The sequence below is a fragment of the Choloepus didactylus genome, chromosome 8 (genome assembly GCF_015220235.1).
Source record: "Choloepus didactylus isolate mChoDid1 chromosome 8, mChoDid1.pri, whole genome shotgun sequence".
NCBI classification, from domain to species: domain Eukaryota; kingdom Metazoa; phylum Chordata; class Mammalia; order Pilosa; family Megalonychidae; genus Choloepus; species Choloepus didactylus.
In genome coordinates this window covers 33,708,736-33,731,771 of record NC_051314.1, presented here as the reverse complement: position 1 = coordinate 33,731,771, position 23,036 = coordinate 33,708,736, and the positions used below count along the sequence as shown (strand labels likewise).

Here is a 23,036-nt window from a genome sequence, read left to right as displayed (position 1 = left end):
CTTCTTAGGGTTTCTTTCTCCATCTTTGTGGAGTTTCAGCCCATACATATGCAGCTCAATATTCAGCCAAAGATTTGAGGAGACCTTTCCACAGATCTCTGGACCTTTCTCTCAATGCAGTTCCCTCCTCTGCAGTATTTTGCCCCCACAATTTTTTATTGCCTTGGTCTCCTTGAGCACTGAACTCCATCTCTTCAATTCAGTAAGAACTCTGGGCCCTGGGTTCTCCTCTGCTGTGGCTTGGAAAAGCCTCCAGTCAGTAAAGTGGGGCAATCGTAGAGATCACCATTTTTGTTTCTTTTCTCTCAGAGATGATAGTCTTGTGCTTTCGAATGTTTGAGAACAGTTGTATCATATATTTTGTTGGGTCTTACAGGTTTTTTTTTTACTGTAGGATGGAAATTCTCATAGCATTTATCCTTCATGTTTTAAAAAGCTCCTTTAAAGCAGGTGTGTACAAGTTCTTAAAATATTTAAAATTGATAATTTTTATGACTTTTGGAGGGTCAAGAATGAGACAAAAGGAAAAATCTATTTGACTTTAAGGAGATCAGTTTGAACACTTAAATATAATAATTTTTTCTTAGTCCCTCCCTAATCTACCTCCTCTTCTTCCCTAAAGGGTAGAAGATTCTACTTGATATTTTTCTCTTGAGCAAATGAAACTTGCAGGGATTTCTTGCTATAAAATTTGTTGTGGTTGGAAGCATACTCAGTATCTAAATAGCAGTGTTTCAGATATTCGTTTTTTAAAAATAGGTGAAAATTACAATAGTTCTGGATGGTTATTTCATTTCTTGAGTTAAAAGTTTCTAGACTTTCATTTTGGCCCAACTACTCATTCAACATGATCAGAACAAAGCTATTTATACTCTTCTATGCTTCAGTAACTTAATTTTAATATCAAAGTACTTAATGCAGAATGTAAAATCTAATGTATTGTAAAAGTGAATTTTCCTGAGGTTAGACAATAGAGATACTCCTTTAAATGAAGTACATTAAAAAAGCCATCCTTAGTCCTCTAATTCACCTATTAAATCAAGTCACACTAGAAAAAAGATAAGCCATGAACACCCAGTTGTGAACAACCATTCTATAAGTCTACCTAATGAGATCTACATTTCTATAACCATGGTTCTTTTATCCCTCTCTTTAAGAGTAAGTCACCACTTAAACCCCAGCAAGCCTAAAAGCCAGTGAGATTAGTTATACATTGTGGCAAAATCTTTTAGCATTTTTTTTTATATTAAAGACTTTAAACTGGTTTTATTTCCATCTGTTTACTCCCTCAATTAATTTTCCTTATAAAAATGCATATATGTATAAGTTAAAAATAAACACTTCCCCTGAGTAGGTGCCATAGCAAACCATAGTTGACAATTAGTTTGACTTTAAAACTAGGTTTCTTGTTGAACATGTGTGTGCCTATAGGGAGATTTCCATTATGCAAGCCTACACCAGAATGTGCGTTCAACTTTTCATTCCAGAGCCTTAATCTGGTGCAACCAAAATGTCCTGATTAGGGTTTTAAAAAATCAAGTTTTAAACACTGTTACGCTGGTGGGGAGATTCTGGCTACCAAACAAACAGACTTCAAAGGAACCTCCCATCTTGCCCTAAACCACAGACAAATATTTGCTGTTACGCTAGTACTAGGTAGCATAGGACTGGCCACTTTGTCCTTTACTTGCCGGAGACCTTGACAATAGGTATTAATCACCACCATGAAAAATTTTCCCAGTAGCAACAAATCTCACCTACCTTTTCCCCACTAAATTCCAGTCTGAAGTCTGAGGATTAGTTGCAAGAGTTGAATTAAGGAAGAGAACTGAAAGCTGAATTAGAAGGACTACACAGAGACTGGCAGAAATAAAGACCAGTAATTGGCTTAAAAAGTAAAAAGTAGATATTTATTTTCTCTACTTTGACCTACATGTATGTACTGTTAGGTCTAATTTATTTGATTCATAAAGATAGAAAACAGTAAATATTATGAACTTAGTCTGTGTTTCCTTCTACTCATAAAATAGACTGATTACAGAGGGAACTGGTAGTACGGAATTTTTCAGGATGTTTAAGCCAGAGCAAGAAAGCTACAACAGAAATTCTGGGCCCACAGAAAAAACAGACCAACAAATTAAATCTCATTTCAGCCTCTAAACATGTTTCTTTCTTATGAATTTAAAAAATAAAGACTTATTTCTAACCTGGATAGATTGCAATCATTGCTAATATAAATTTTGATTATGTTTTCTATGATCAGTGCTGTTTTTGTTTCTAAATGATAATAAGGTCATGATTAAATAAGATAAAATCCCAGGTTAATGTGATGTTAAACTTTTTAAATAAAGAATCATTTATTTATTAATTCAACCATTATTTATTTAGCAGATATTATTTATCAGGTACCATGTTAGGTATTCTGGATACAAAAATGAATAAGAAAACCAATAATGCATAAGATTTCATTTGTCTTCCTATCCTTGAAAATTGAGATCTGTCAAAAGTGGTGTTAGAAAGAAAACAGCTCAAAATATTTTAAAAAATGTGAAGAGAATCTAACATCATTTAACTCAACTTTCTTAATGCATGAAATTCCCCTATAATAGTTGATACCCATCTGTTCTCTACTAGATCCAATGCTCTCACCAAGCAACATGTTTCATTTTTGGATGTTCTCATTATCAAGATTTATTCTGCATTAAGCCAGGATTTGTCTCCTGTAACTTCTACATACTGGTCTTGGTGTTACACAAAATAAGTCTATTTCATTTTTAATATAAAAGTCCCTCAAATATTTAAGGGCTGTCATCAACATAACTTCAATTCTCCAGTTAAAGTATTTGCAGTGTCTCATATCACATGGTTTGTAGACCATTTACCACTCTGACGGAGCAGCAAATGACCCGTTTATTTATGCACGTAAGCTCCTGATGACAATATTTTCTAGACATTTTTCCCTCTAAGCTGTCAAACAAATTATAACCTCTGTTTCTGAACATTTGTTTTTCCAATTTTATTTTTTTATCTATATGCATTTCAAAAGTTTTTCCATAACATAAGCAATATTCAGATTTTAAAAGACCTATAGTATTTTCAAAATAGCTATTTTGGGAAGAATGGAGTTCATTGAGTAAACAGAGATGTGAAAGGAAAAAAAAGTGTTCTATATGACACATATAGTTTATATAGCCTCTTGGACTCACCTCTAACCATGACAGAACAAGGAAGGTAAGACTGCAGTTCCAATGTCATTATTTGGGGAGGTGGGGAAGGGAAAGTGGGGATTGAAAGGTGGGGAAAGGGAGGAAGAGTCACTTCCACATCTGTTATATCATTATCTGCACATTTTCATAACACATACCATTATATTGTCTAGTTCATGAGAAAATAATATCTGGTTACATGCCAGCTAAATTGACAAGCAAGCTGGCAGATAATCTGGCTGAGTTAACTGAAGGGTGGGGATGTGGGGTTGGCTGCAGCAATCTAAGTGAAGCAGAATCAGTTCCCCTGGCTCCCCAGGCAGTTGAAGTGGTGAAGGTGACTGCTGGAAGCTGACCAGAGATTAAAATGGCCCTAGAAGATGACAGTGGCAGGGGCCAGCTCCATAGGTAACATGTCTTCTGGGCTGCACTCCCAGTACCTGCTAGACCTCTAGAAGGGGCTGAACGCTTCATCAGATGGGCTTTTTTTTTCCAAGGAGAGCTAAAGAGGAGCAGAAATAATACATCACTGATCTCCAGGCTGTGAACGTCCACTTGTGCCTGGTTCGTGTTTTATAAAGTTCCTGGAAAACAGGTGTGTGTGTGTGTGTGTGTGTGTGTGTGTGTGTGTGTGTGTGTGTGAGTTCTGGTTAAAGCATTTCAAATTGATAATCTTTTAAGCATGCTTTTACTCCATGGACTATCTTGAACGGGACCTCAAGAGAGGTTTTAAAAGCATATTATCTTAAAAGTCCATTAATCTTAACAACAAACCTGTCATACAAAATCATGAAGGGTCTCTATCCTTAGAAAAAGAATAAAGGCAAGTCCAGATAGGGAATTCCGGAGGACCAGGAACCTAACTGCTTGCTCACTGTAAGTTCACTACAGAGTAATCTCTTACTAGAATCACTTGGAAATTCCTTCATGAGTCTGAAATACCACAAGGTGTAGGTGGATACATTTTTCAGTTTTGATAAGAAATTTCACTTTAAGCTCATACTTGTATCTTACCAAAACATTGCCATTTTAAAAATACCATTAAAATGACTCTACTGCTTCAATAAAAACACACAATTCTCTATATTCACTTTATCTACTATTAAATAACCAAGACTGATTTGTTCTCTAACTAAATATTTGTCTGAAAGCACTAATATTTGACTGTTAACCTAAAAAGTTAGTACAGGAAGTCCCTAGCTTACACATGCTTTGTGTTCTAAAATCTTATTTATAAGTCAGTTGTTTGGGCTTTAGAATGCATTTTATGTCTATCTTGTTTATTCCTGTATCCCCAGAGCCAGGGATACTGTTAGACACATGGTGGGCACCCAAATATTCACTGAATGACTTAATGAACTGGGCCCCAAAGCCCATTTCACTAATAATCTAATTATTATAGTTAATAATAATTACACTATTATTAATAGTTAACATTTATGTAGCACTTAGTCATTGATAAAATCCATTTATACATGCCTTATTTTATTTCTTTTCACACTGATACAACTTACAAATGAAGAAACTAAGGTACCTCCAAATAAAGAGCCATTTAGGCTACTTTAGAGATTTGGGCATGAAATAGGGGGGATTAAACTGGAGTGATAGCAGTGGAGAGAGAGAACCTTCTCAGTGGTGGAGCCACCGGAACCTGGTGACAGATTAGATATGGGTCTCCCTTTCATACCCATGCTACCACATTGCATCTAGTAATATTATAAAATGTAGATGTCATCTATTAATATTCTTACCCTAATTCCTTTCTCCACAAAACCAAAATAGACTCGAGTAGAGATTCTCATTGCCCCCAGCCCCCACTGACGTTATGTAGTGACTTTACATTCAACAGTTAAGAAGGACCTCTCACTTTGCATAGCGAAACCAAGATCTCCCCAACAAAATTACACCAAAATTGAGTGTCCCTGCCTAGCTAGCAGGTAGGCTAATGGGATCCAGATAGCAGTATAAAACATGAATCCTCTACTCTTGGATGTAAAAGATTTTCTTTAGTCATTTACTCAGATCTCAGGGAACATCTGCATGCCACACTCTATGGCATAATCCATGTACTGAGATTTGGATGGGACGTTAGAGGATCGAAAACAACCTCTGAATCTGTACACAAATCCTCTCTAAAACATCTCTTACTGAGGATCTTTCAGCTTCTGCTGAAACATTTCACTGGATGAGAAACTCAAGGGGGCCCACTTTGTTTTTGGACAAATCTAGTTGTTAAAGTTTTTCTTTGGTCATAGTCTTGTGTTCTGAAAGCATCAGACTCCATTTAATCCCTCTTCAAATATCTGAAGAATACTAGAAATTCCTGAACATCCATAAATCCTCTCTCATAGGCTAATAAATATCCCAAGTTAATTGTTCATTATATAAAGGTATTTCTAATTGATCTCTGCCGTTCTGCTCAGCTTTCTCTGAATAAGAATATCTTGACCTGAATATAATATTCTAGCTATCCTCTGACTAGAGAAGAAGACAGAAGGACTAGTCTCTCCTTTGTTTGGAATACTGTTCTCCTACTAATGTAGCCTAAGACTGCATTAGCTTTTCTGGCAGCCATGATTTATTGTTGATGCACATTGAGATGACAGTCAACTAAACACTCAGGTCTTTTTCACATGAATGGCTGATAAATCTTGCATCTCTGGTGGTAGTACAGCTGATTTTTGCAAAAAGGGATTGGTATTTATCATTATTAAGTTTAATCTCATGAAGTATACTCACAAATCTTTCACATTACACTCTGAGTTTTCTTTTTAAATAGCTCTGATTATGTTATCCCTACCCAGAAGAACTGTTGATGGATCTCCACTACCCACAGGATCAAGTCCAAAATCTCTGCCACCCTACAGGATTCTGTAAAATTTCACCTGAACTCCCAGGCTCAGTATCCCAGGCTCAGTCTCCCATCCCTCAGCCCCTCACACCACCACCACACAATACATTCCAACCATTAAGTGATTGTCCTTCCTCATACATATGCACTTTTCCATGGAATTTCCTTCTCCCTGGAATTCCCTTCTCCGCCTTTCAATTATTACTCATCTTTGAAGAGACAACAATGTAAAAGTAGTTTTCCCAACCAGACTGAACTCCTTGAAGGCTGGAATATACTGCAATGCAGTGTAGGGAATAGAGAAGAGATGCAGCTAAGAAATAAAAGGAAAGTTTGCATGTGTGAATTTTAGCAAGGAAAATAATATTTAAAACTCTTTCTCCAATGCTAGTTTCTCCTCCCAACTCTAGAAATGTAAGTGAGTTGAATTTGGCTTACTTCAAGTAGAAATTCTTAGGGAGAGAGAATAACAAGTTTGGCAATTTATTCATGTGAAATGAATAGCTGCAAAAGCTTGTCCAGAGGCAGTGTCATCAGAGATGATTGTTTATTTTTCAGAATCATGAAACAACCACTCTTGCATTCAATATTGCATTGTGAAAAGGAACCCGGCTGGGAGCAATGCAAAAATAAAATGAGATACTCTTCCTGATCATTTACGACAATATAAATGGAAATTAAAATAAATGGAATCCCCCATGTTAACCTTTGTATGCACGTTGCACAGTTTTCCAAGAGGCAGTGATAGATTTGTACCTTTCCATTTAAAATGGAACCCTCTGTGCCAGGCCTTTGCAGGTTAGGAATAGAGCCGGTGGTGTTGGGTTTGCAAAGGCATGGAACCTATGACACTGTTCTTATTAAGAAACTGAATTAATCAACTGTCTGTCTTAGGATCTGCCTAAATGGCTAACTTCTGGGACAATTTAGCAAGTCACATCCCAAACAGACTATTTTAGTGTGTCTACATAGATGAATCAATGAGTGAATGAATGAACATATAAATGCTTTAAACCACAAAAAAAAAAGCAATAAGAAGTCATTATCAATAATAACAATAATAATCTTTCATAATTTATTCATTTGGTAAATATTTAATGTATCAGGTAGCATATTAGGTGTTAAGGCAGTATTTGTCAAAGTGTGTTCTAGACTAATTTAAGGAGCTCAAAAAAACATGTGACAAGTGCTATGGTAGAGGTGAATATAGTGTACTATGGGTGCACAATCGTGGTGCACATGTATAGTGCACCTAACCCAGAATTTTGGGAAGAGGTGAGATTTTAGCAAAGTCCTTAAGGATGAGTAGGAATTATTATCTAGTCATTCATCTATCCAGCCATCCAAAAAAATACCTGAGTGACTCCTTCACTAAGTGATTGAGAGTTGAGACTGGGGAAGGGGAGGGAAGAGGAGCAGATCTCAGGCAAAAGAAGCATCTGTGCAAAGGTCAAACGGTGAGAAAGAGCACGACACCTTGGAGTAATGCAAGTAGTTCACTAGATAGAGCGGGAGACAACAGAGGCAGTGCTAAGAGATGAGACCAAGGGACACCCAGAAAGGGCCTTGCATGCCACATGAAAGAATGTGGACTATATTATGAGGAACTGAGGAGTCACTGAAGTGTTTCAAGTAGGGAAGTGACATTTTGTATTTTAAATAGATTCCTCAGAATACAGTATGGAGAATAGACTGCAGGGAGCAAGCAAGACAGAGTAGAGAGAACATTTGGGAGACTCTGAAATAATGTGTACAAAAACAATGGTGGTTTTGCAGAAGGATGGCAACCGTAGGGATGCAGAGAAGCATACGTACTCAAGAAGGACTCAGATGGCAGAACAGGATAGGACCTGGTGAACAATTGAACTGGTTGAGTGAGAGAAAGGAACTGGGCATGACTTCCAGCTTTGAGGTTTGACGGGCATTTCTGGGTTAGACACTGATGCCATTCATACAGGTTTCTGTTTTCTCAGTAAGGTAGGAGAAAACAGAAAGTTGTCTAATGTGACATAACTAGGTACTTTGAGGAAAGAAATGAAAATTAGAAAGAAACATGGCCAGAAGTAACAAATAGGAATTGACAGAGCAGATGGGAAGTAGGGAAGTTGGGGAACAGGAGGTGATAATCATATTTTTTTCGAATTACACATCCTCACTACACCTCTTTCCCCAGACAGACCCTCCAGTGGGCTTACATTCTTCTCTAACTTTGAAAATCCAGAGAGGGAGCTATGGTTACAGAGAGGGAGTGTCTCGCCCCTTCGGGTATTTTGGGATGGGAAACAAAAAGCATGAGGGTTCTGGGGGAGTGAGGTGCCTGTTCTCATACAGCACTTGTTTGATGTGTCCTCCATTTGCCTATCTGGAGGTGGGTTTGGGGTCAGAAGGATATTTATTGGGACATAGGATATGAGAGAAAAGTACACATCAGTTACAAAAGGAATTGATGGGGAGCTTCAAAGACTTCAGAAGGGTCAGATTGGCTGAAATAAAAAGAAACAAAAACTCTTAATGTAGACTAAACAGTGTAAGAGGGGGATCATATTTTCTCTCTTCAATTAAGTTTTAAAACAGAGAAGTCTTTTTCAGTAGCAGCCAAAAGATACAATGTTAGCACAAATGAGCATGATGTCATGTAGAAAGCATTTGAATATTTTTCATAATAATTTTTTGTTTTAGGAACTGCAATCATGAAGTGTAGAGTAACATCAGCCAACATAGCCAAAGCCTGGAAAGACATTTGTTCCTCTACCAGGTGCAGGAAGGTTAGGAAGAGAAGAAAAATAGGAGGTAGAAAGAGGGCGGTTGTTGTACTTTTGGTTGTTCTTTAGAAGACAAACCAACCAGAAAAAGGGTTTGCTTCTTAGAGATAAAATGAGATGGATGTACTGATCCTGATACAGAAACTGGCACATTTGTGATCTCCAAATGTTGGCTTTCTCTTCTCCTTAACAGAATGAAGTTCATTAAAATATTCATAGGATTACAAAAAAAATTTTGCACACCAGTTGAAATTTATCATGAAAATGTAAACACTTTTACCTGTGTTTGATTGTACGGCTTTTTGTATAGTTTACTTGGGATTAATTGGATAGCTCCATGCCTTAGATAGATGCTCTCCATCACAGTCTATAAATCCAAATTTCATAGCACACACTAGGTAGAAAAGATGTGTACAATTCTATATTTTAATTTAATTTCCAATACTTTGATGACCCAAGGCATTTCAAAAAATTATTCCTTTAGGTGGAATTTTGAGAGTCAAAACAGGACGAAAATTGGATGAGTCAAATCAAAATGGATTATGAGGCTCTCAAAATCTGAAGGCCCTTAAAATTAAAATTTCTCTTTTGGCATGGTATTTTCAAAGTTTTCTTTCTCCTTCACACATAATGCCTTCTCTTCTCCCCATTTGTTTTGGTTCATCTTTTGAAAATCTAAAGTTGCAGCTCCCATGCCTTCCCTCTCACTTCCTTCTTTACCTTTCACTTCCCTTTTTGCTATAATTTATTCCTACCATTCTGACTGTGGTAAGTCAATGTTATTCAGCTCATGTTGTTGCTTAATTAAACAACAGTTGGAACAACAGAGTAGTGGGACTGGTTTTCAGTTATGCATTGGGGTTAACAAAAATGTTTTCAGTAGTGGCAGCATCAACGGAATAAGTTGATCCTCCCCTGAGCTCAGTTCTCAGAACTTCCTCTTTTCTATCCACACCCACTCCCTTGATGATCTCATCCAGTTTCATGACTTGAAATATCATCACCACACCAACTCCCCCCAAATTTATAAATTTAGTGCAGATCTCTCCTCTGACCTCTAAACTCACAGATTCAACTGCCTATTCAGTATCTCCACTGGGAGGTCTGATAGGCAACTCACACTTAGCATGTCCAATGATGAGCACCTGATATTCCTCTCCAAATCTACTTCTCCTCAGTAAATGGCTATTCCATTCTTATAGGGGCTCAGGCTAAAAACTGCGGAGTCATCTTTACTTCTCTTTTTCTTTCACACCCTGCATCAACCTGTCAGCAAACTCTGTTGGCTCTATCTATAAAATAGATTCAGAATTTAACCACTTTTCTCCACTTCCACAACTACACCCCTATCCATACAACATCCAATATAGCCCTGAATTATTGCAATAGCTTTCTAACTGCTTCCTTCCTTGCCCCCTCTCCCTCTTGGGTCTTTTCTTAACACACAAGGCAGAGTGATTCTATTAAAAATATATCGATGGTATCATTCCTCTGCTTAAAACCTCCAATGGCTTCTATCATCACCCAGAGTAAAAAACCAATGACTTATAAATAGGAACATGATAACTTGCAGTCTGAATTGGAAGCCATTTGAGAGGGAAAGGGAATGCTAAAAATAATTAGCAGACTTTAATTGATCTAGGAATAAATTTAGGCCATCCTGCACACCCTACTTCTAAAACCTCACATAATCTCACCTACTCTCTCTGACCTCACCCCACCATTGCCCTTGACCATGCAACTTCACCACCATCTCCTCACTGCCCTGAAGGCACCAGGCAACTGTTCCCTTGGGCCCTTCTCTTTCCCTAGATATGCCCAGGGCTTACTCCCTCCTTTTCTTCAGGTCTTTATTCAAAAATCTCAGTGAAACACTCCTTGGCTGCTCTGTCTAAACATTTAACCCTCCTCTCCACCTCCTAGCCCCCTTCCGTGCTGTATTTTTTCTTTGCACTTATCACTATTTAACATCCAACATATTTTACTTTATGTCCCTTATTTAGCATCTTACATTTAGAATGCAAGCTCAAGGACAGGAGTGTTTGACTTTTTGCTCTGTATCCCCAAGCCTTAAAATAGTAGCTGGCACATAGAAGACACTTTATAAACATTTGTGGATGGAATGAAGGAATCATGACTACTCTGAAAGGATCAGTTTTTAGTAGATGTTTAATATCTGACAATAAATAAGTACAGTATTATATTTTATAGTTATTTTCAGTAGAATTCAATTTAACAGGTGTACTTTGGGCATTTATAATTTATAAAGATTTGTGCTAGGTCCTTAAGGAAGTGAGGGTGGGGGGGGGGCTGGGAGCCACAAAGCAAATGCAAAGATAGGAAGGACAATGTCCCTCCAGGAGGGAACACTTGAGCTCAGAAGAAATAGGGGCGTAATATAATAGTTACATGTGAGTGTCACAGAGTGCATAGGGGTTCAGAGGAAGGAGAGATTGTATCTACCTAGTTTTCATACACATCTGATTACTGATCAGAAGCAACAAATTCTGTGTTTTCTGGCATGATTCATCTTCCTTATCTTCTAGAACACCCAACCCCTAATACTCCCATTCTGTGTTTCTAGGGCTCTCCATTCCTTGGTAAGCAGCCACCTCATGTGCCCAGATGCATACCTGAGCTCCAACTGCCTACCTACATCTATTCATTGTCAGGCCATAATTTTTCAAGATGCATCATTTATTACTAATTCAGCATTTTACAATCTGATTTCTCAAAGTTTCCAGAAAATTTTAACCAAATATTGGCAATGTTAAACCATCAAATAGAACAAATACTAAAAAAAATTTAGTTGTTTAAAAAGATATTATTTTCGGAGGAAAAAATGCTCTTTGAAATCAATAAGTCAAAGTTTCCTAACTTAATCTCTGGGTTTATTCTCATTTTTATGTAGCTTCTTTAAATAATTTTAATTGATAAACATCTTTTGGGTTTTATTTAAACTGAAGAGCATTTTGAAATGCCCTGCTTTAACTATCTGGTCTCGCCCCTAAAGGATGGGAGTAGCTCCCATGTGTGTATCATTGAACCACTCTAAACAAATAAGAATGTCATTTGATTTTCAAGTAAATTCAACAAAATTTTAACTGAGAATGTGCTTCAAGGGGAAACAATGAATTAGATAACTAATTTAGTTAGAAAAACTACTTAAAGTAGTTATTAGATAAATAAAAAGTACTCCTCCCACCCCCACCCCCCCCCAAAAAGCATACAAATAAAAATTATACTAAATAGTACTGAAGAACTGGGATATACATTCCCATTTAACTCATTTCCTAAATGATCTTGGGTAACATTAAATGCAAACAATTTTTACTTGTTATTGATAATTTTTCTATGTAATGTAAAACATTAACTTTATTACGCAAAGTTCATGTAACCATATTACAAATGATCAATTAACTGTAAGTTGTATGCAATACCTAATAATTACCAGAGCAATTCAGTTTAGTTTTGTTTTTTTTTTCAATTTCAGAGTTATAATAAAGCCTAATCACATAAATTATGTCAAGGCAAGCTAACAGTCCCAACTCTGGTACGGGGTAGCTCAATACCCCTATGACCCTGACCCAATTACTTTGACTTGTTTGGTCTCAGTTTCTTTGTCTATAAAATGGGGTTAATATTGATAGCTAATTAACAGGGTTCTTGTGAGAATAAGGGATGCAGTGCACTTAATATAAGTGCCTGGTACATGGAAAGCCTTCGGTAGATATTAGCTGCCACTATGACACTAGCACTACTATTGCTGCAGCTAAAATAGACATGAGCAGACTTCATTAATTGAAGAAAACAAGTAGTTAACTGAAGAGTAGCTTAGAAAGCATTCCTACTTGTGTATTACTTTGTTTTATCTTTTAAATTTAAAAAAATCCTAAAGATTGCTTAGGACATTATAAATGTAAATACTTGTTAAAAACCTGGTTGAATCATGTGTCATTTTCTGCATGCTTGTACTATACTTACTTTATCACAAAGTATTGAAACATAATCCTTTCAGTGGTCTAAAGAGGCATATAAATACTCAGATCTCAAAAGGCAAATTATCTATAAAATGCATTTGGGGAATTAATCATACACTATTTCATATTGTTTAATAAATCAGTCCATAAATTATCCAACAGATTATACCCAATAGATTATAAAAACTTCAACTATCTTACCCAATAGATTATAAGAACGTCAAAGGAAAGGACGTATAGTTTTGCATCATTTGCACTCTTTGGCTTGGCTCAAAGGTGTTTCAACCTAGACAGTAGAGTGGAAATAGCACAGGGCTAGAAGTCAGGAAATACAGATTTTAGCTGAGTAAGTGTAGGCACATCACTTAAACTCTCTTTAGGCTTCAGATTACTTATTAGTAATGTTCTTTTCCACAGACGACATTCAGGTTCCTTTTCAAATGCTCTCATACTAAGAAGCACCAGCAAAAGGGATTTTTACCAAAGTTTATCATATTAATAATGTATACATGTCTTCATTTTCCCATATCTTCAGATCAAAAGAAATGGGGCCCTAAATTACAGATTTTGTTCACTCATGAAAATTTGCCAGGAACACTGAGTCTGTCAATGTCCATTAGATCAAATACAGTCCTTCCCTCTGTTTTAAAAATAGCAACTCCCCATATCCTGCCTTGTTTTATTTTCTCCTTAGTACTTATCATCCTTTGAACATACTGGGTATTTTATTTAATTGTTTGTTGTCTACCTCCCCCCACTAGAATCTAAACTTCTCGAGGACTGAGATTTTTAACAGTCTTCGGTTCAATTCTACATCTCTGGCACCTGGAACAGGTGATGATACGTAGATGGTGCTTAAAAATTATTTTATGAATAGATGGATCAACATAATTTAAGATCTTTCACCAACTGCCATTCCTCACACCATAACTTATCTCATATTTCTACCAATTCAGTTTCTCCACCGTCCAACTTTCTGAATCTTATCCCCCTATTCAAGGTTTATTTATTCCTAATTCTGTGCCATTTTGGGATACCCCTGCTTACCATATCATTTATTCAATTAGACTAAAAATATATTAATCTATTTGGTTTGGTTGGTTACCATCCAATTTTGAATAGAGTTCTATAAATTGAGTTGATAGAGCAGGGAGCAAGTGATATTCACTTCTGAGGAGATGATAATGACATCACTTTAGAGTTGCTTTTTGGAACAGATGCTGTTTCCTAAACAGAGATAAACAAAATTCCAGTTCCATGAGGCCTGGCCATTTGGGACTTAAAATGGTTTGCTACATCCCCTAACTTCCCTGCGTTTTCTGTAAGCCTCCTTATCCATCTCTACCCCCTAGGTGATCTGAGCATGCTTCTTCACATTCACAAGAGGCCTAATTAACCTACCATCTTTAGCCTCAAGGTTATTATTACCCACTGCTGCTACTAAATAGGAGACTAAGCCCCTGATGACAGAGACACTGATCTCAAACCATACCGAACACCAGGCCTGTCTGTGCCTTCCACCCAGGGTTTGGCAGCACTTCATGCCTCCATTCCAGCATCTCCCAAATTGTATTCAGAGGGTCTCTAGAGTCCTAGGAGACAGAAACCAGAATTCTGCAAAAAGAGGTTTCCACGGACAAGTAAGTTTGGGAATGACGTGTCCTATATCTCCAAATGCAGGAATGCAGAATGCAGAATGAGAATATTTGTGTTTATAAATATTTAACTTTATTAAACCCAGTGTTTCCCAATGTAAATTTGACCACAGAACCTTTTAGTCACAGAACACCATTAACATCTCAGAGAATATTACTGCTCCAGAGAAAACCATTTGGCAAATGTTTTTTCACTTTCATTTCATATCCAAATGAATAACAAATGGCTGTGAGAAAGTGAGCAAGGGAGATACGAATATATCTGCTAGCACTTCTTGGGAATCAATAATGGAAAGAGAACATGGCTTTGTGGAACAAACACTAGGCTTAGAGTAAGAAGACATGTGATTTAGTCCTAGCTCTGCCATGTAGCTAACCAGATGTTACTGGACAAATCACTTTATGTCCGAGCCTCGATCTCCTCTCCCATGAAGGAGACACATTTTAGGATACTCAAACCCCATGCTTTGAAACTGCCAGCCAGCTTCAAAGCCCTAGAAAGGCAGAGTTGTGCCATATGGTGACCTCACCCTATTTACACTAATTGGACCAGGACGGATACATGACAAGGCTGAGTCACTCATACACCCTCTCTTGAGAATTGCAGCCGAGCAACACATCACGGGAGCTTGAACCAGAAAGTATGTAAGTTGGGGCTAGAATCTGTACTAGAGAAAGCTAAATCCACATAACAGAAACCAAGGGCCTTGTGAAGAAGCCTGTTTGCAAAGAGGAATACAGGGTGGAGATTCAGGGAGAAACAGAGATGAAGGGCTGTGAGAGTAACGAAAATGGAGAGAATGGACATTCATTGATTTTTCAGTTCCTGAAATCCTTGCTGAATGTCATGTAATTAGATTCTAAAAGATTTCCCTCTATCCTTTCCATAAAACCTCCTTTCTCCTTGAGCTAGTTCGGATGGATTTCTGTTATGTGCAACTGCAGAGTCTGAACCAGAACAATCTGTGAACCACTTAGATAGAACACATTTTACTTACCTATTTCGTGGGGCTTTCAAGAGAAGCAACTAAGAGAACTCAAGTGACAGTAGTTTGTAAACCGTGAGCTTCTATTCAAATGTAAGACATTATCAACAGTAGCAGTAGCAGCTCAGGATTGTGCTTCAGTGAGAGAATAGGGGCAAGGCTAGGGTAGCATAGAAACTCAACCTTATCAGATGGTTCTTGCTTCATAATTTCCATGGAACCTTTTTGCTCCACTTAGGAATATCTTCCTTGTGCCGTCACCCTCTTAGACCTTATCCCAGTCTCATTATACTGTATCTAGATCCCAACTACTTGTTGTTTCATGTTTAAAAAAAAAAAGAAATATAAAGTTAACAATGATCTTATTTTTAAAGTATTTTTCTGGCTGGATTTTGGGGTCTAGGTTTTCAAAGCCCTCTCTCAGATGACCAGTACCTTCAGCTCTGGAGAGAATTGTATCTGATCTCTTAGACATAAAACTAAAGGTGCCCTAGGACCCTAAAAGCTCAACAGAGTATATTTGAATAAATATTGGAAACAAATTAAGTCTGAAATATATTTATGTGAACCTGAGTAGTAAGATAATGCCTAGGGAAGTCCTAAATAGTCATTGAAAATGCAGGAAGATCTAGAGCTATAGTATTATAAACTAATAGTAAATGAAATTTGAGACTGCTTATTTGAAACTACATTAATTGGCTTATTTCTGAACATGCAACTTAAAAAAATGGCCATTAATGATATATGGCTATAATGCAAAATTATTTTACGTAGCTCAGCACCAATTTATATTCCAGAGCAAGTAAGTAGAGCTAGGTAATATTCATTTCTAGTGAGGCTGCGTGTGGGCCTTATGTTGGGGGAAGTCTCTTCTCTGCTCTAACTCAAAAGAGAAAGATTACTTCCTGAACTTATCCTCTGAAAGAAAGAAACACTATGTGGCTTAATGTATATTTGTAAACAATGCTCTAGAGGGAACTAGGTGGCACTTGATATTTTTCTTGCCATTAAAACTTGTCTGCAAAATTAACTATAACTACAATTTAAAAAAACCACTGGATATAGGAGGTGTCGGTGCAGTGAAATAACTATCTAACATAGAGTCTCTGTGTGAAATTTGATGTAAATACGGGTGGCAAAAAGAAATTTGCTTTAAAGAAGACAAGATTTTGCTTCCGCTGTAGATTAGATGAAAGTCGCTTTAGGCATATCTAAGTTATTGCTGGTCCATTGTGCACTATATTTAGCTTCTGCAATGCATTCAATGCAATATTTGCTAAGACAGCATGCCTGCCATTAGTTGCTAAAACTGTATTTTTGCTCCTTCATAGAAACACATGGCCCAGTAGCACTGAGATGCAGCGAGCTGATATGAGCCTTGTGGATCAGTTCCAAAGCAATTTGAGAATTCAAGCCTTTCATTTGTTTTTAACGCAAAGTATTCTCCACCTAAAAAAACAATGAGTCTAACTTACCTGTCTCTTTCCTTGTCCTGGTATCTTTAAAAATGTACATTTTAAATGTGATAGGGTACAAATGAAATTACAAGACTAAACAACTCTGTGGACCATGAAGAAGAATGGAAAACAGTCAGTGTGCTGCTTCCACCACATCCTGCTTGGTTCTGGCGCCAGCAGCACTGTTCTGGTGGTCTCTTCAGGTGCATGTAGAAGGAAAAGTAGCTGGGTAGAATGGCCAAAGCCCACATATGTCTATGGTAGTGGGAGGAAGGAGAAGTTCCCAAACCAACATTCCCACCAGGCCCCTCCAAGCACCACCCCCACACAAGGCAGAATTGGTAACACTTGGTACACTGTACTCGACCTACTCATTTGGCTATCTGCTGGCCACAGATTGTGAAGCTCCTGAAGGAAGAGACTTAGAGCACAGTTCCCAACACATAGTAGGGGCTCAATAAGTGTATATTGTATACATGGAGCACAGTTCCTGACACATAGTAGGGGCTCAGTAAGTGTATATTATATACACAGAGCACAGTTCCTGACACATAGTAGAGGCTCAATAAGTATATATGATACACAATCATCTGGAGAGTCTGTGAATAGTAATATAAATGATTCCTGGAAGGGTGCTTGCTCACACCTCAGACCCTGTAACATTGTAATACATGCTTTGGATGTACACCTGACACCTAGTCAAGGCTCTCTCAGCCTGAGTACGACTGACTTTTGGGGCCAGATAAGTGTCGTGGGGGCTGTCTTGTGCATTGTGGGATGTTTAGCAGCATCCCTGGCTTCCATCCACCAGGTGCCAATAGTGATCCTCCCCCTTAGCAAAAATGTTCCCAGACATTGCCAATTGTGCCCTCCGAGGCAAGATTACCCCTGGATGAGAACACCTGTCTAATCTGTATGATTGTGACATGTACCAGCATTAGAAAGTTTGTGCTCTCTTCTCTTCTTCTGAATCAATATTTCTTAATCTACATTTTGAAGTTATTATACTCTCTTGATAGTCTGCTTCCATTCAGTTTTCTCTGCATGTTTGCATATATTTTGGGGGGAAACTTTTCCAGGTTTAAAAAGTTAAAAAGAACTATTCCCCTCTCAGAGGAGGGGAAATAGGAAAGAAAAGAAGAGAGAGACAGAAAGAAAACATTCCATACAGAAAGTGGACTTATAGTCAAGGAGGCTGTTTAGCAGAATGCACTTGAGATGATCTTGGGCCCAGGATAAATCAGAATCTCTAAGCTGAAACTGATGTATTTAGGAGTCCAAAAAGAACCTCTGTTTTAAATGAAACTATCTTACTTGTTTGCTATGCACCCTTGTAATCTCAACAATAAATTCCGCTAGGATTCAAAAGTATCCTTCTGACAAACAGATTTTTTTTTCCTCCCTTGGCTTTGTTTTTATTTACTTCCTATTTATGTTAACAGTATCAGGAAGATGCCAGCATGGGCTCCAAGAACAGGCTGTTTTGTTAACTCTTACTCCCTTCAAAAGCACAGTAAGTTGTTTTGACAATAAGAAATCAGTAGCCTTCTTAAACCTTTATGCTAGAGTGATGGTGTTGCATGTCTATTCTTTCTTAAAATGAAAATAATTAGGATCTCAGAATTCTGACTTAAATCCAGCCAGTGGACTGCCTGCTTGAAAACAATTACACATCCATGTCGAAGGGTGAGAAATAATTTATGACAAATAAAGCCCCTGAAAAATTCTAATTTCATTCATGTTGCTACAAGTATACCTTCATGCTTTAAAAAAAATGTGGGCTGGTAACATTTTTGTACCTGACTTACAGTGTAGAGTTAATTGTGTGCCCTTACCTCTCCTCCAGTGCATGGAAAAGGATTGGAGTATCTAGAAGTGCAAATAGCTCCCTTCTTGACCACATCATCTTCCAGGCCAAATGTTGCTGAGCAGTTAGTTGCAAAGTACTTATAGGGCTTCCATGTTTTCCCAAAGTCCTGGGACCGATCCAGGATCATGGCTGCAGGCCTGGGAGACTTGAACACCATAATTAGGTGAGTGAAATAGAATTCTGCTTCCAGGTCTAACTGGATCTTTTCTCTGTGAACATCCTCAGCAGACTGCCACCATGTGCGAGGAAATCTGAAGGATGAGTCTGCCATGGCAGATGGTAGGTGAGTCAGGTGAGAATGGGCAGCATTACATTTGTCACATTTGGGCTGCCTACATGTCAGATCAGTGTTCTCACTGTAGAAGCAGAACAGTTCGGTGGCGTTCTGACCACAGGTGGTGTCTGCCCAGAGTTTTCTCCCTAAAGCCAAATTTCCCATCCGAGGGTTACAGGCTTTGTCACAGCGGGAACTCACTCCAGCTACTCCAGCCAATCCTAAGGAAGGGAAAACATATGTTATTCAAAACAAACCCATCTGGAAAGCTCCTGTGTCTACCTAGTCCTACCTACAGACTATCCCCAAAGAGCATGAGAATCTCAATAAAGGGGAAACTCCATCAAATTTGAACGGTTTTGCATTTATACTGCATTCGTGTATGTAAATATGTGTAGGGGTGTGTGCATGTGTGTGTGCACATTTGTTTGATTTTTGTGTTTAGATATAAAATTCACATAAGAGAAAATAAAATCACTTTGGGAAAGGGGGAGAGGAGGGAAAATAGAAACACTGGGGTAAAGATTATCGGTTTAAAGCTTTTCTAGTAATCTGCTTTTTAAACCTACTCTGTGTTTGAAATGCAATGATTTGTCTTTGAAGTCATGACTTTACCACCAAAAAACTATAGTTTTAAGATCATCTAGTATATTCTTTCAAGTATAATTTGAATCTTTAGCATTATCTCACATGTTTATAAGAATGCATTTAAAAAGAATATATAATCCTATTTTATTTCTATTTTTTTTAAGCCAATAGAGGGATAAATTCCCTAGGAAAAGCAAAATGAGATGTTTAATAAATATACAATGGGACTTCATTTATGGAGGCAAAGCTAGAGGCTATGGGAGCATAAACACATAATATCCATTTCTATTTATAAGTAAATATAACTAAGGCAAAAATCTAAACTGCCAAATGGGAGAAAAACTTATTTTACATGCTCTCTGTCTCCTGAGTGCTTCTACCTATACAATATTTACCTGTTTGTTTAACAGGAAAATGTTTACGGTCTGGCAGCCACTAATAGCATGTTTAAACATTGTCTATGAACTAAAACACCTTAAAGAAACTTACTCTTCCACCCAAACAAAGGACCAATAGACTTTGTTTCAATATTACTTAAAATGATAAACATTATCCACTTAATAATTCTAAATACATATTACAATCCCTTAATTTGGGTTTGTCATTCTAATTATGAATACCTAAAACATAATATCTATTTTTAAAGTTAAAACAGAGAGGAAAAGAAGAAAAAGGAAGTCAAACCCCAAATTCAGGCTAATTGAATGTTTCTGCTTCTTAAAAGGGAGCCCCTCTGAACTGTTATCACTGTACTGTTGGAGGGAGCCAAATGACAGCTTCGACTAAGACAGACACTTTTCACCCTGACTGCCTTTCACCCCACACAGCCTGGCAACCAAAATAAGGGGCTTCCTTAGGCACATTTTTTAAATGTCAAATTGAAGTGTACATTATGTCTGGACTCTGTTTGCTACCATTTTGATTAGCTGGGGCAATGGTTGTGGCCAGGATCACACAAACACACAGTGGGCTATGACTCACCTGTAAAGCATTTCAGGGAAAATCATATACTGCCCATACAAGTATTTTTGACTTGAAACACTCTGTGATATTTATTTACAACCTTTTGATTGCTTGCATGTTTTTGCCATAACATGGCTTGAAAATGGGAAAGGTTTATTAAAGTTCACTTTTGTGGTTAGGGGTGCACGCCTAAGAACAGACAGGGATGCATAAGTAGGAAGAGTTAAAGTAATATCTTAGACCTTTAACGGTTCCTTTGGGGGGAAATACTGAATAATTTTAAAATAAATTAAAAATTTTAATTTTAACTAAATTTAAATTTTAAACTAAGTCCAGAAAATATTTGAGCCAGATAAATACTAATCAGTGGACAAAAACACTTGCAGATGACTAGAGAAGTGACCATCCTAGTATAGCAAGGGTGCTCCTATGAGGCAGATTGCTAGGGGGATGCATATTCTAAAGCCTGGATTTTACTGTGTGCTGGCGGCTGGGGGTAGGAGCGAGGGAGAGAGTGAAGAAGCCAAGGGGAGGAGTAGTGCGATAATACTCTCTATCCGCCAGCCCATCCTTCCAACTCACAGCCCCCTTTTTGGAGCAAATGAGAGACATATGAGAGACAGGGATGGATGCGCATTTTCTCTCCCTCTCACACAGAGCTCTACTCGAGCCGAACTGGAAACCAGGTGGCTCGCAAGAGGGAGGGAGAAGAGCAGAAGGGGCTCCAGAATTTAGACACGGCGAGCTAGGAACGGGTGGCCAAAGGCAGCCGAAGAAACCCGGGATGAGAATGGGAGGCAAAGGGCACCTAACGACGCCTCTGTAGGTCGTCTGGTTACCGAGCCCGAGAGCAGACCCGCCTCCGACCTCCCGCAGAGCCTCGGCCAGGGTACCAATTCCCTCGGGGCGGCCAGGCAGCTGCATGCAAATGCAGGGTGATCAGCCCGGGCCTCACCGCGTTCCAGCCACTCTCCCGGAGACAGGGCACTCGCCGAGCCCCAGGTGTCCCTACCTGGCTTCCCAGTGCCCAGCGTGAGGTCGGGCGGCCGCGATCGCTCTCAACCAGAGAACGGCCAGGCCCACGCGCACCCAGGGTCGCTGGGCCACCCCTCCCCATCATTCCCCAGGCCATGAAGTGCCGGGGGATGGCGAGCTTGGTCCTTTGTTCCCTCACAAAGTGGAAAGGCAGTTTTTTAGAAGACCAAACCAAGAAAGAAACGGTGGTCGCTGTGTCTACGCTAGACACACCTAGGAGATCGGGTTATCCGAGGGCATGTGCATCTCAGTTGCAAAAAAAAAAAAAAAAAAAAAAAAAGCCGTAGTATTTTAACCTGCAGAGGCCGGGGGAAAGGAGCCGGAACATGGCCACTCGTTTCATCCTCGGGAGCCGTTCGCTGCGCTCCCAGCCTGGACTCCCCTGCACACCCGGGTCCCGAGATGGGGAAGAAAAGGCGCGAGGAAAGGGGGTGGGGGCCCGGCAGCGTCACCACCCACCTGCGGCCACCGCGGAGCAGCCCCAGAACAGCAGCAGCCGCGCGCAGCTCCCCATGGCCGGGAGGAGCCCGGAGGAGCCGGGCCGGGCGACTGCGGGAGGGAGCCCAGACCTCTCGGCTTTGGGACGGAGCGCCAACAGTCGTCGGGAGGAAACGGGGTTCTTTATTTCTTCCTCCTTCTGGGGCGCCAGGCTCGGTCAGCGGGCGCCGGCGGCGGGGAACCGCGGTCCGGGGCCGCGCCGGGCGGCGGGGTGACCCTCGGGCACCGGCTTACAGGGGCCCGGGCACCTCGGGGGCGGCGGGAGCCCGGGAACCATCGCCGGCCCGGCCGGGTGAGTCCTCTGCCGCTGGCCCGAGGCTCGGCGCCCGCAGCAGCCGCTGAACTTTGCGAGACCTTTCACTTCCCAGCCGCCGCCGCCGCCGCCTCCTGGGCGTCCTCCTCCGCGTTTACCACCTCCTCTTGCTGCTGCGTCTCGGTCCCGTCCTTCTCCATGGGCAGTTCCAAGGGATGCATTTTTATTGCATCGACACCGCGGCGCTCCGGTGCCAGCCCTCCTCCCCTCGCACCGCCACCCCTTCCTCCCTCCCACCCCCCGCGCTTGACAGCCCGGGCGGTGCAGCCCGCGAGGCCGGGTCGCTGCTGCCGCGCGGGGAGGGGTCCCCGGCGCCCGGACCGGCTACCCACGTCCTTCCCTGCCGTCCAGTCCCAACCGCCACAAGCCCGGCGCCCACCGGTCACCGCGACCTCCACCTTCCCCCGCCCCTTTCCCGGCCCTAGCCCTGCATCTGCCCCGCGCGATCCCCTCGGTGCCCTCTAGCACCCACAGGCCTCCTCTGGGAAGCAATCTCCCACCTTCTCCTGGAACATTCCTGAGAGCAGTTGACTCCCTCTTGATCAGGTCAGGGCATGCCAAGGGGCTTAAAAAACCGCGAAACAGGCTAGCGCCTACT

General features: G+C 39.9%; 1 protein-coding gene across 2 annotated transcripts in view; it reads right to left on the bottom strand.

Moving 5' to 3' along the window:
* NTN4 (netrin 4) overlaps positions 1-22,495 on the bottom strand; it is a 131,751-nt gene extending 109,256 nt beyond the window's left edge. The window contains exons 1-2 of one of the 2 annotated variants that reach the window (XM_037845091.1): positions 22,087-22,495; positions 18,733-19,262 (exon numbers count right to left, since the gene is read on the bottom strand). In XM_037845091.1, the coding sequence (XP_037701019.1) occupies positions 18,733-19,262; positions 22,087-22,141 (585 nt within the window). In that variant the 5' untranslated portion in view covers positions 22,142-22,495. The remainder of the gene's footprint in view (positions 1-18,732; positions 19,263-22,086) is intronic. The other variant, XM_037845090.1, reaches the window with a different exon arrangement.
* Between the last annotated feature and the right edge of the window lie 541 nt (positions 22,496-23,036).